The sequence below is a fragment of the Gymnogyps californianus genome, chromosome 2 (assembly GCF_018139145.2).
Source record: "Gymnogyps californianus isolate 813 chromosome 2, ASM1813914v2, whole genome shotgun sequence".
Classification (NCBI taxonomy): Eukaryota; Metazoa; Chordata; class Aves; order Accipitriformes; family Cathartidae; genus Gymnogyps; species Gymnogyps californianus.
The window spans coordinates 142,642,937-142,655,942 of record NC_059472.1 but is presented as its reverse complement, the minus strand read 5'-3'; the positions used below and the strand labels follow the sequence as shown (position 1 = coordinate 142,655,942).

General features: G+C 37.0%; 1 protein-coding gene across 2 annotated transcripts in view; it reads left to right on the top strand.

Annotated features, from left to right (window-relative positions):
• CDK14 (cyclin dependent kinase 14) overlaps nt 1–13,006 on the top strand; it is a 319,176-nt gene that overhangs the window by 240,138 nt on the left and 66,032 nt on the right. For both annotated transcript variants that reach the window (XM_050890973.1, XM_050890975.1), the window contains one exon: nt 9,773–9,912. In XM_050890973.1, the coding sequence (XP_050746930.1) occupies nt 9,773–9,912 (140 nt within the window). The remainder of the gene's footprint in view (nt 1–9,772; nt 9,913–13,006) is intronic.

Sequence of the window (13,006 nt, the reverse complement as noted above, 5' to 3'; positions counted from 1 at the left end):
TTTCCCTGTTCAAGTTGAAAGTCAAATTCAGACTTCTTTTAACAGATTGGCACAAGCAGATTTGTCTCTTAACGAGTATTACTGCTGTTGGTATCAGGCCCTGGATTTTCAGTCTGCCAGCTTCTCCCTACTGGAAGATGACCTAATGTTCCCTTTAGAAAGTATCTGTCTCCATTAATGTAAAGAGAAAGAGGGGTGTGCTAAATCAGGAGAGTGAATTCGGAGAAGGAATGGCACCTTCTGCAGTACAATGCTGTTGTGAATGTGGCATTCCATCCTGTGTTCTCTTCTAATGTCACCTGAACCAAGTACCTGAGCGTCAGGGAGCTGCAACTGGTTCTATATGATGTAAGTCTGTCTAAATATATAGGCATAATAATACATAATAAAGTATTTTTGACTGCATAGCTTCGAATATATTGCCCATATGCTCTCATTATAACCATCTTGGTCTCCTCCCCTCGATGTTTACTAGTTCTGCATCATTTCCCTGTCATGTCTTAGCTTAGGAGTATAGTTGCAAAAAGACCAGGATCCCTACTTGTATGTAATTGCTTAGTCTCATTGAGTTCAGCCAGGCAACTCATATACATAAAGTTAAATACATGTATATGCCTGGGGTCTGTCTTCCTGAGCTTTCTAGGCTTGGGGCATTCTCTCTGCCTCCAAATCTCTATCCACCTTTAATGAGCTGTATAAATAAATACAAAGTACTCCTGTTCGTTCCATATCCATAAAAATATATTTTACTAGCTGAGAGGTATACAATAATAGAAAAGATCAGACCCATCTGATGTTTTAGGGGGCTGTGGGAGGACAGGACAAGTAGCTGCTTCCAAGTGGTTGACGGATCTGAGGTCCCAGCAAGACAGATTTGCAGGTTAACTGTGATAAATGATCTTTGGCTTCACTGACTAAAGCGAGGTCACCCTTCTTGGGGCACTGCCTGCATGCTGCAACCTTGCAGCAAGTTCTTGTTGAAGTACTGAGCAAACAGACCAGTTCTTATTTACATTAGAATGAAATTAAGACTTTTCAAACCTAGGATGATAAAATATTGCACAAGAAGGCAGAGATTTATAAGGCAGTGCTAATGTTTATTTACTAGAACTTAGTTCTGTCCTTTTTTTAGTTTTTCAAAAGGCAATAGGTCCAAAAAGACAGCTGGTTTTTCTTTCTGTATTCATTTAATAAGGGAAAATAGAGGAAACTTTGTTTATTGCCCTAGTGGCTGCACCCACTTGACAAATTTGAAATTCAGAGTTTGGTTGTTTTTTCTTTGGAATATTTTTTGCTTTGATTTCTTTGGAGAGAAACAATCCAGGTTGTTGAGGGTGGGAGGAGGAAAAGCACAGAGCTTTGACTGCATTGTGTGCCAAAGATTTATTTCAGCTATTTTGGGGGGGGGGGGGGGGGGGGGGGGGGGGGGGGGGGGGGGGGGGGTATTCCCTCCTTTTTTTTTGGCTTATGTCCAGCCAGTGAGGAAATAAATATGTGAAGAAAGAATGCTATGGAATGTTAACTCCGCTGCCGTATTTTCTTCCTTTTATCATGCCCCAAGATTCAGTGAAGTTGATATAAATTCACCATGCCTTCTTTTAAAAAGCATAACAGAAAGGCATTCTTCCTTTAAGAGTCAGACTGTAAAAGGTGATTTTCTTTCACTCAGTTTGGTTTAAGCCTGTAAAAAGCATTAAGTGAAAAATCTGATATATTTGTTAGGGCATTTATTGCATTACTAACTTATATTTTCAGTTCTCAGTGAAAGGTTTATAGAGAACATAAACCTTGAAGAGTTTTTGTTCAGGATTAAAGATATATTTTCTCCATTTTCTGGTGAAATAATAGCTCATAAAATGATTGGGGTGTTAGTAATTATTTTTAGCTCTATTTATTTTCCACGGATATTCTGTTCAACTTGCTGAGGTGCATGAAGGCGGCCTTTAAAAAACACTCTCCTTGATCAGAAGATTCATGCCCTTTAAAGAATTTCAAAATAATCAAAAGCTTCTGATTAGATGTCACCACCATGTTGTTGTTCTTCATTAATTACACTTACAGCAAGCAAAGATATTCCAGTAAACTATAAATCTAGCATATTCAGTAGTAGTCTGCCGTGGTGTAAGTAATACACTATGTCTTCCATAATTAATATCTTTAATATTGGGCTAATTTGGATGCTGAAAGAATTAAAATAGCTGATGGGTGGTGGCATGTAAAATCAAAAAGAAGTAATTGCTAAATTCTTTCTAGGGTAAGGCATGTTCTGATTAAAATTTCTTAGGAAATATTTTTTCTGGGAAATACCTGTGTCTGAGAGAAACTGCTGAAAACTGAGTGAAATAATGTGAAATACTTCAGGTATTCTTTTTTTAGTTTAAAGAACTAGTTGTGGTTTTAAACAGTAGCAGAACACTGTACCCAGCAGTCACGTTGCCTGGAATATCACAACCTCAGAATTCCCAGGAATTAAGGAAGTGATCATATCACAGAAAGCCATATTCTCAATAGCTTAAGAGTATGTTATCGCTGGACATATATTGTATATTTGGTGTTTAAATAAGCTTACTCTTCTTCTCTTTAGTGTCTGTCATGCAGACTCCATACTTCTTGCTTCATTTGATGCTCCAGCATATATTATCCTGGCAAAAAGATACCTGGTATAAAATGTAAACCTTATTCTGTATCAAAATGGTATAGAACAAGCGGGGTAAATATCTGCAATATTGTCAATAAACAGTATTGGCTATCTTCATGCCCTAAGCTCTCAATAGTTGGCACTGGGTTTCTTTGGAAGATTTCATAGCCCAGCATATTTGTTCTGAGGCATCAGAGCAAGAGCTAGCCCAGGTGCATGTCAGGCTATAGAAGGACAAAACTCAGGATACTGTTAAGTCTGTTGTATATTGACTGATTCTCTTTAAGCTTAGCATTTAAAGCTCAAATCAACCAAATTCAATTTTTAAAGGTGTTGTGTTCTGTAAGGGTGTTAAAGTTCTACTTCCTATATGAAGCAAACCTTTCAAGCTGGATATCATAAGCAGTGTTGTGTTGTAGAAATACAGTAATACATCTGAAATGGACACTAAAACACATCAAATCTAGTGCAGAAAGAGTCAGGGAGAAATAGGCTTATATCTAAGTTTTTGTCTTGAGTTACATTCAGTGATGACACATACAAATGATTTTATGATCTAGTCATGACTGAGCTTAATGGCCGTTATCAAATGTGAATCGCCGTGAGAGGCTGAATCACTTCATTGTCTAGCTTAGGTGTGACCAAACTGAGCCTCTGAAGCCTCACATGACTCATGAGCGATTTAAGTAAGCGTCTTAATTCTCCATTCTGAGTAGTTCAGGAGCTGCAGCTATAATTACAGTTTATCTACTGGTTAAAAATTTACCAAGTGTATAAAAATGATATACCTAGAGGTAAATTTATATTAATTAAAATAGAAAAAAAACTAGTTGTCTATATTGTTAGAACCTTCTTTTGTTACATTCACTTTTTTTCATGAAATACTATTCATCTTGGCTGCTTTCGAGCTAACGGCATCTGTGCAACTGTCAAGTGAGAATTAGTTCAGACGGGTCAGGGTTGTTATTACCTTCTTGGAATGCACTGAATGAACTTACCTCCACAGCTTTCCAAATAGGACTCTGACCTCTTATACATCGACATTAACAGCAATACCAAGGAATCAAACACTGATACTTTTATCTCTATTCCATATCAGTGAATACTTATCATTGATTGTCATGGCTTTTATTTTAATAATAAACATTTTGACCACCTTTCCAGTACTCCAACAGATAAGACTGCTGATGCTGTGATATGGTAATATAATTAAAAGGGATCAAACTAATTTCTAAATTTCCAAAGAGATTGTTTCATACACCCTTACAGAAATCATGAAGGTCTGAAGACTGTGTTGTGCAGGAGCATAGAGGAAGGACAGATGCTAGGAGCAGTATAGCCACATTAGCGCAGGATTTGCCCCAGCCTAGTTCATCTAAGAAGTCTGAGCGGGATGTTGCACTAATGTAGCAATCTTGCTTCTAGTGAGGTACCAAGCTAGAAGAGTACAATTAAACCGATGGCCTAGGGAGCCTGGAGACCATGCTTTCCCACCCTGCATGTATAGAGAGCTCAGTGTTTCTGCATCTAAACTGCTGCCAGCACCTCGATTTGGGAGGAGCAAGAGGGGCATCAGGTGTTTGGAGACATGCCTCTCCTAAAGAACGTGCACAATCCAGCACAACATTGGGACTAATGTTGGCAGCCCCATGCAGGTGTGGGGGACAATCCCAACACTGAAATGTGGTTCCTGTGGCTGTGTTTGACTGTAATGTTGACTGTATAGTTTGGCTTGAAGTACCTCTACACTGTGCTGTAGTGCAAATTCTGTATTTTGTGATTGATGAGCAACAAGTAAAACCCTGCTTCAGTGAGCCTTCAAAAGCTTTTGTCTCTCTTTGTTCATCAGTTGTAGTCCTCAGTACCCTCTGTGTAAAACACTGAAAAAATGGTAACGTCTTTACTCCGTTAGATTCTTGTCTTGAGGTGCCGCTTTATGCCTTCATCTGTATCAAAAGCTAAAAGCATCGCATCAAAACTTGCATTCACTTGTTGCTGTGGTTTCATGATGGCTAAATAAACTCTACAAAAGCTCCGTGGAGGCACACCAGGCGTGTTAGGGAAGCAGCTCCTGCACGCTGGAGCTGGCACGTCAGGTCTTTGAAGACGGTAGGTGTTCTCGGCATGGCTGTAACAGCAGAAAAGGCTGTTGATATTTAGCAAAAAGGAAATGTTACTTAAGGTAGGCTCTGCTCTGATTTGTGTGCTGTGTAGCTGCTGCTAGTAGGGTCACGCGTATATTCAGCGGTGCAAACTATCAAGGCACATGAGGGCATGTCCGTATCAGCTGGACAGAAGATAATGAATTTGCAAACAAAACATTAACTACAATATATGGTGTTGGCACAGTTTTGTGTCAGAACTCAGGAGAGGCCTAAAGCCTGGGACAAGGGGGAAAGACTGCCGTCCTCAAGCAGACTTGGGTGAAAATGGGGAATATGGCCCTCATGGTGGTGTGATGGTAGGTGAGATACCACAGGGACTGTACAGGAGCCCTGTTGTTGAGGGGACCATGGTGTCCTCTGCGAAATGAGCTGTGAGGGTTACTGTATGGCCTGCCTGATTTGCACCAATTTGTTTATTCTGTTCGTACCATTAAACTTTAAACTCTGCTAAATGGTGTGATTGTTCGGATTAACTGTGGTTTTGTCTTTCAGCACTTCAGGTTGCAAGAGATGACTTAGAATAAAGAAGCAGAGCTGAGATTTCCAAAGGGAATTAGGTGCCTCACTCCTCTAGGCCATGCTATAAACGCTAGTTGAGAAATGAATTAATGATACACTGCGAGAGTCGTATCTTCTCATGGAAAATATGCACAGTAAACGATTTTTGCTTTGGGAAGTATTTACCTCATGCTGTTAGGAGTATATAGATAGCGTATTATCTCCATTTGTTTTAATGCCCATTTGTCTTAATTATTAATGTGAATTTGAGCTGCCTTCTTCATTGCATTTAAAAGCAAATCGCCGCAAGTTCAGAAGTTCACTGCACATGCCCAAAACTTTTTTTCTCTCAAGAGCTTAAACCAAACTTCAGTGATCTTAGTCATGTTCTGCTTGACCAAATACTGACCTTTCTCTGCAGTAGAAAGACATTTAAGCCTGTTTTCTGAAATTAAATCAAATTCTTGTAATCCAGTGAGATTTACAACTGCTCAAGTCTCGTCAGATTCATATATGTTTAAAAGGAGACAGATTCATATGGTGTTTGTTTTTCTTGAGCTAAGGCCGTATATAGCATTTGGGATTAAGTTGAAAATCAATGTGTTTCACAAATGTCATCAGAGTAGGTGTGTAAAAATATTCCAAATATTTCTCAAAACAATATCTACGTATTATTTAATACTCATTGCCAAAGGTTTCTCTGTATTCTGCTGTACGCCACATTTTCTGAAAGTATGTATGCTGTCATGGCTAGTATCTATTCCTCAGTGATTAGTGTGACAGTAAGTGAAGCATGAATATTGAGACTTGCCATATCATGCATGCCAAGTTCCTATATGGCCCAACTGCTGTGAGACAAAACATGCTATTATGTTTTAGACACAAAGCCATATTGTGTGAAATTCCATCCTGTCACATACTGAAGGAGGTGTATTTAAAAATCAAATCTTTTTTTTTCTTTAGTTCTTTTTGTTAACTTTTCTGTATTAGATATTTAACTACTGAACCCCATCAGAAAATTCAGCCTTTGTCCCTGTTGAGGAATCATGTTTCAAACTTACATCAGACAAATTGTTCGTGTTTTAAGGAGGATATTTTAAAGACACTATTGGCAAAAAAAAAAAAGGAAAGAAACAAAATAAAACGTTCCGACGTTCCAGACCACTGAGGTTATGCACTAAATGGGTTTCTCCAAACAATGCTGATGTAGTAGATGTAATTTAAATACATGATCATACAGTGCATTTTTCATAAGTAAAAGAATAGCTTGTCTTTAAACAAAGCAGCAAAATTAGTCATGCATTCCACTAAGGCATCAGTTTTAAGACTGACAACCTTAGGAGCCCACATGCCTATGCCTTTTGCAGTGTCCACTGATTTCCAGAAGTGACCTTCGCAGAAGACATGGGTTTTGGAGAAGAATTTTTTCATTGCTGTGCAAAGCTCCATAAACAAAGCTAGAACTTTGATGTAGAACTTTAAAGATACAGCTGAGCCTAGCTAAAAGTGATAATTGGATCCATGAGTTACTTGGATGATCTTCTTCGGCCTGTATTACACAGGAGGTGAGACTTGATTGTTATGGTCCCTTCTGAGTTTAAAATCTATAAATGCTTGGGAACTAATAATGTAGCAACTGGAATGTTCAAAGCACTGTAGAAACAACAAGCACCCCCCCCCCCCAGCACTACTTGGAGTATTATCAGGGCAGGTAAATGTAATAATTATAGCAGATTGAACTATTTTTGCAGACTGTGCAATTAATTTAGTCTTTTTTCTATTTATTAATTATAAAACCAGTTCTAATTTTAACTGATTTATTCACAATTATTTCATTAGTTGATGTGATTATGTTGCAGCCCTAGATATTTTTGTTGGGTTTATATTGTATTAATGTATAATCTGCTGATTATTTGATACTTATCTTTGGCTTCTTGATACAGTAAACAGGTATCTCTTTTGTTTCTAAACTGGGAAGGTGACTTTGGCTTCCTAAACTGTTCCTACTCAAAATATTTTCAATTTATATTAGTTAATCTGATTTTCTTGCTAAAAAAAAATCTTAGTAGTATGCCAGGTATGTTGGTGACCATTAATACAGTCAAAATGTCAGCACTACTCTGTTCAAGAGCACCGAGGAACTAGGGTGTCATCATCCATAGTTTCACCTGCAATTTAGAATTTGTTAATGTTTGAATGTTCTTTTCTTTTGCTTTGCCTTACTTAATTAGCATCTTCACTATACCTATGGATCAGCTAAGGAATGGTACAATTCTTATTGGAGGGTAATATTTCACTATAAGTGACCTTATTTTTCTGACTTAACAGTAGCTTTCATTCAAGGCAGAGTAAGTTTACTATGGCTCCTAAAAAGGATGCAGCTACCTCTGTGGGGAAAAAAACGCATTGGTGAAATGATTTGCCAGGACCTCTGAACAAATAATTGGTGCAGGTGGGATTAGGACACAAGACAGGCCTCATAGACTCAATATAATCACCCGTCTATGGAAATTTTGGATGTGTAGAAGAATTAATACCACTTCTCCCTGAATATTTACCCCTCCTTTTCATTTTCTTTGTTAAGAATAGCCTTTTCTCCTGGTATTTTGCTGTGTTCTGTAATGAACTTTCCTGTAATTTTCACAAAAGTTTAATGAAACAATTTCTACAATCTGGTAGTTTAAGGAGTCTGGAATTAATCTAATTTATAATCTAATTTATAGGCAATGACTGTTTCATTCAAGATGCCTTTATTTTGTCATGAACTGAAAATGAAAACAGAAAAAATTATGCCCATCAGAAACACTGGAGTTCAGCATCTGTTTAACCTGGAATAGCAATTCCAAATCCTAATCCTGGGAATTCTGTAAGATTATGGCTGATGAGAAATAATGTCCTAAAGTGGTCAGCATTTCTGGGCAATTCATCCCTGGGTAATTTCTGGACAAATATCCTGCCAGTTCTCTAGAAGAGATCAGATAGGCACAGTATTAAAAAATTCCTATCTAGCGTACGGTTGCTAGAAATTAAAAAGACAGCCAGTGGCATATTTTTTTGAATCATTACAAATATCAGCATATCATACATATGCCAGCACATAATTTAGTAGAGATGCTTTTGACTTTTAAAAATTTGTTTTTCACACTGAGTGTAGTATGGGGATGGAGAAAAAGTTGCATCTATGACATTTGTGACTTAAAGTTCTCACTGTAATAACAATTTTTTTTCATTTAGTGTTTTCAGTGTTGTCTGTTCTTTGTTGCATAGATAGTTTTCACCTGTGCGTACACTGATCTGTATAAATTATGCCATGTCAGCCCAATAAAAGAGTAACTCTGTTTAATCCATCTTCCTTGAATGGCTTTCCAGAAAGTCAGCTTGAGCTGACAAATGCAAAATGAACAATTTTGCATGAAACATGCCATAGGATTATTGATTTTAGAGGATAACACCATCTTTTTCAAATATTGCGGTATTTTGGACTGCAGTCTACTCTGTCTGTTTTGGGAAACCAGTGCATTGAAAAATAGGAGACGTTTTATACACTTTAGCATTTTTACCTGACAAGAGATCTTTACTGAGCAAAGGCATAGTTGAATTTACAAAGTTACCTACTAATAATAGCAACACAATGTCAACAAGATTCAGCACCTCTTTTCCGACTGCATATTACAATAAGTTTAGTGGCTTTGGAAATTTAGGAGGCAGCTGTAGGTTACTAGACCCAAGCCACATCTTGCTGATTACCGTTTTACTCTCCCCTCCAAATCTATTATTTTTAGTTTATATTTTCTTATAATATTCCCAAGCATATAGCTCCCAGTAAAATAATGAGTTTTCTCAGACTTCCCTAGGTAGCTTAGAAAAGATAGTTCACTTACAATGTAATGTTTACATTGCATTAACACCTAATGAAGAGTCAACCCCCTGCCATGTGAATATATGAAAAGATAAGAAGTCAGTACTTCCCGAAAGACAAATGTCTTTATGAAACATGATGCATATGTTGCGTGTTAAGCGTCATTGGATTTTAAAATTTGATACTTCACAAAGTTGTATGAATACTGCTGTTATTTTAAGCTTGGATTTCATGGGTTTAGACAGTAATAACCATTTGTTTCCAGCGCTATAAATTTTCAGTCTGTCAGTATGCTCAATAAAATGTAAGTGGAAGAATCGAAACAGTTGCTTTCAAGATGCTGTTGCTCATGATCCTTTAGCATACTAGGCAGGGCATAAGTGATATGGTATATTATATGCTCTATATTTGTAAAATTTGTATGAATTTTGAGCTATCAATCCAGAAATAATTCATTGACTCCCTAACCTGAGGAATAGCTTTTCAAGTAGAGCTCCCAGACTTTATCCTGGCTAGCAAGACTTGGTGTTTCAGCTGTGCTGACTGCAGATGGAATTAGTAAACAGAATAATGAGATTGTTTTTCAGGAAAACCTTCTTGTTTGTGTTTCAGGCTGAGCTATGTGAATCATGCGGAAGATCTAGCCTCCAAACTACTCCAGTGTTTCCCAAAGAACAGATTGTCAGCACAGGCAGCCCTGAGCCATGAGTATTTCAGTGATCTGCCCCCACGGCTATGGGAGTTAACTGACAGTGAGTATAACTACCTCCAAATCGATTAAAAAGAAAGACACTAGTTCATACAGATACATGTGTGTATGCTAACCCTCACATGCAGACAGCTTCATGGACATACACAGCCACACACAGAATACCTGAGTGCAATTGTGTAGCTTGAAATTACATAGTTAGCTTGACACAGGACAAAATGGATTCTTTTTTTTTTTTTTTTTTGCTATCTCTGCTCTGCAGTCTGCAGCCAGCTATCTTTGTATTTGATTATGTGTGCAGCCAAGAGAATTATCTGAATTGTCATAAAGCAAAAGGAAAAATACAATTTACATATTTAGTGCTTTTCACTTCATAACATACAGTACTTCTTAACTAGCTGGAGCATACAGGATAAAAATCCAGCCATGTTTGATTCACAGAATCTCTCTCTGTTATAACAGTAACCTTTAAGAAAGGACTCGGCATTCGGAAGTCTGAGAAACACAAAGTAGACAATCAGTTAATTTGCTGAATTAGACTGTGTAAGAAGAGGATGGCAGATGATATTATTAACTAAGAATGCTTTCAGTATTTACATACATCTTTTTATTAAACAAAATGCATTCCAAAAATGCAAATTGCATTTTTGCAAATGACTTGGCAAAAATGTTCCTATCATCATGTATGTTGTCAATTATCTCTTTAATAATTGTAAATCATTTATATCATATGTGTCCATATCTTTTCCCAGTGTTACAAGCACACTACTATTTATTCTGGGGAAAAATGTTATCATGCATGATATTTTTGATTCAGAGAAGGTTCTGTTATTAAAAACAGGTTTCACAGGGGAATAACAATCAGCATTTTGCTTTAACTCAATGTGGTGAAGAGAAGCATGCTTGCATTAGAACAGTATATGTTATTTTCTGCTTTCAAACATACATCCATTAGCAAAAGATCTAAATCCAGTACTCCGAGGCAAAAAGTTCAGAGATGCAACAATGGCACGTGTGTGTGTAACTATGGCTGATTTAAAAGTTTGCTTATAAAACCTGAGCTCCCTTTCTGAATATTAACCCACAATAGATTCTGTTTACATCAGTGTCAGTATGAATACTTTTGTCTTCCAAAAGTTTATCTTTTCCATCCTCGACAGCTGTAATAGTCACATCTTGAGCTGGTTCTGTGGCCTGGCTGTGCAAGTACCCTACTCCTGACTCTGCTCTGAAGAGCAGTCTCCCATTTGTAGAATATGAACATTAAAATCAAACTAGCACCATTAGTTTTTGTCCATCACCAGCTCTGTCATAGACTGTGTCCTTGCTCTGCAAGACTCCCAGTTTCCTCCTCTGCCATGCTAACCCACCACTCAGTTTGCTGACTGCGGTACTTTATAAGCTGAAAATTCAAAGGATGCACTGTAAAATAAGGATACTGTTGAAAGTCTGCCTTTGCTGAAACTGATGCAAAGAGATTCATTTCTTCAGGACTAATGAAACATCAAGAATGCCAGTTCATTTATCCTTTTTCCACTAAATGGAAAACAAAAATCACTCTGCAGTGGTGACATCTCAATCCTTCTGACTGTGTGATTTAGTCTAGCCAGGATTTTGAATTCTGAATTCTGCAGTAGTACTTTTCTGTTAATATGGACTTATTACCCACTTGCCACTTAGTTTATCAGTCAGTGGTTAAATCCAGTTCTATCAGTGAAGTAAATGCCTACACATTATCACTCTGCAGCAGGCTGCCAACAGAGACAGTCTTGTCCTAGTCATTAACAAGCACAATGTATGCAGAACACCAGAGGGGAATTAAAACCACAAAAAATACCTCAGGGTGGTATTTTTAATATGAGAATTTAATTTGTAATTTCACAGATTAAGAATTTTGGCTGCATTAATCCTTTTATCAGCTCACAGCAGGTTATTTGCAGAAGCATAACCATAAGGCGATATTCATTGGCAGAAACACGTCTTTGCATAACGTTAAACATCAGGAGCAGTGAAACCTTTTGAAGGGGGGAGAATAAAGATGAAAAATCATTATATTTTAAAGCAAGGTTCTTCTAAATGCCTCCAGTAAAATTTTGAGTTACAGAAAGAATATTTCTGTGTCTAGTAGATAATCATTATGAAGCATAAATCTAGATGCAAGAAAGGACAATCCCAGTATCAAATACTACAATCATTTCTATTTAGTATGACTTGGATATACTTGTAAACATATTTACAAAACAAAGAAGTCATATACTTTGGAGAGTTGGGAAAATGTTTACTGTGTAGTGAAATTACCAGGTTTTGTGATTCTAGTTCTCTGGGTTAATATTTTACATTGGGAAACACTTGCTATTGATAGTTAATTAAATGTAGGTATAAACCCATTGAGTCTTTATGCACAACAGAAGTGTGTGTACACACAAAATCTACTGCCTCCTAGTCAAGACACCACTGCTGTTTTGCAGATCTCTGTAGTGAATAGTATTCATCATAGAATATATTTTGTCCAATTTGGTCCTAGTGCTGAATTGCAAATTTGGGGATTTAGCACTAAAAACTAAGGAAAGACTCACAGATGAGGAGAAAGAAAAAGAGGCAGGGGGGGAAATCAGTCAAATGATTTTCCATCAGAAAATATTGTTTCTTTGGAATCACAGTATTTCACAAAAGTATGGTGACTCTGCCTACATTGAAGAAGTAAAAAAGAAGTGTTTCACTTTCTCTTCTCATTCTAACTTTAGTCTATGTATTTATATTCTATGTAATATTTTACAGGATAAAATTTTAATCTTGTGTTCTGTTTTAAAAATGTGAGCAAAATGAGTTTATGTGAGAAGCAAAATTTTGATTTTTTTATTTGGTTTGGTTTCAAGTCAAGGCATCATTTCAGTTGGGTTGGAAGTTCAGTTTCCAGATAAGCTCTGTCTAACATCTAGCCACTTTCAGTTTTTAAAAATAGTACATTAAGAAGGTAAGAGTTGTGCAGTTCTGCTAAAAACGTCTTATCTGGGAATACAATACAATTTATGATGCGACATAGCCTTCATTCATCTCAGACCTAAGCAGTAGTCTCTAGATTAACCCCTTTTACTAAATATGTGTACTGGTTATTTTCTATTGAAAAAAAAGAATCA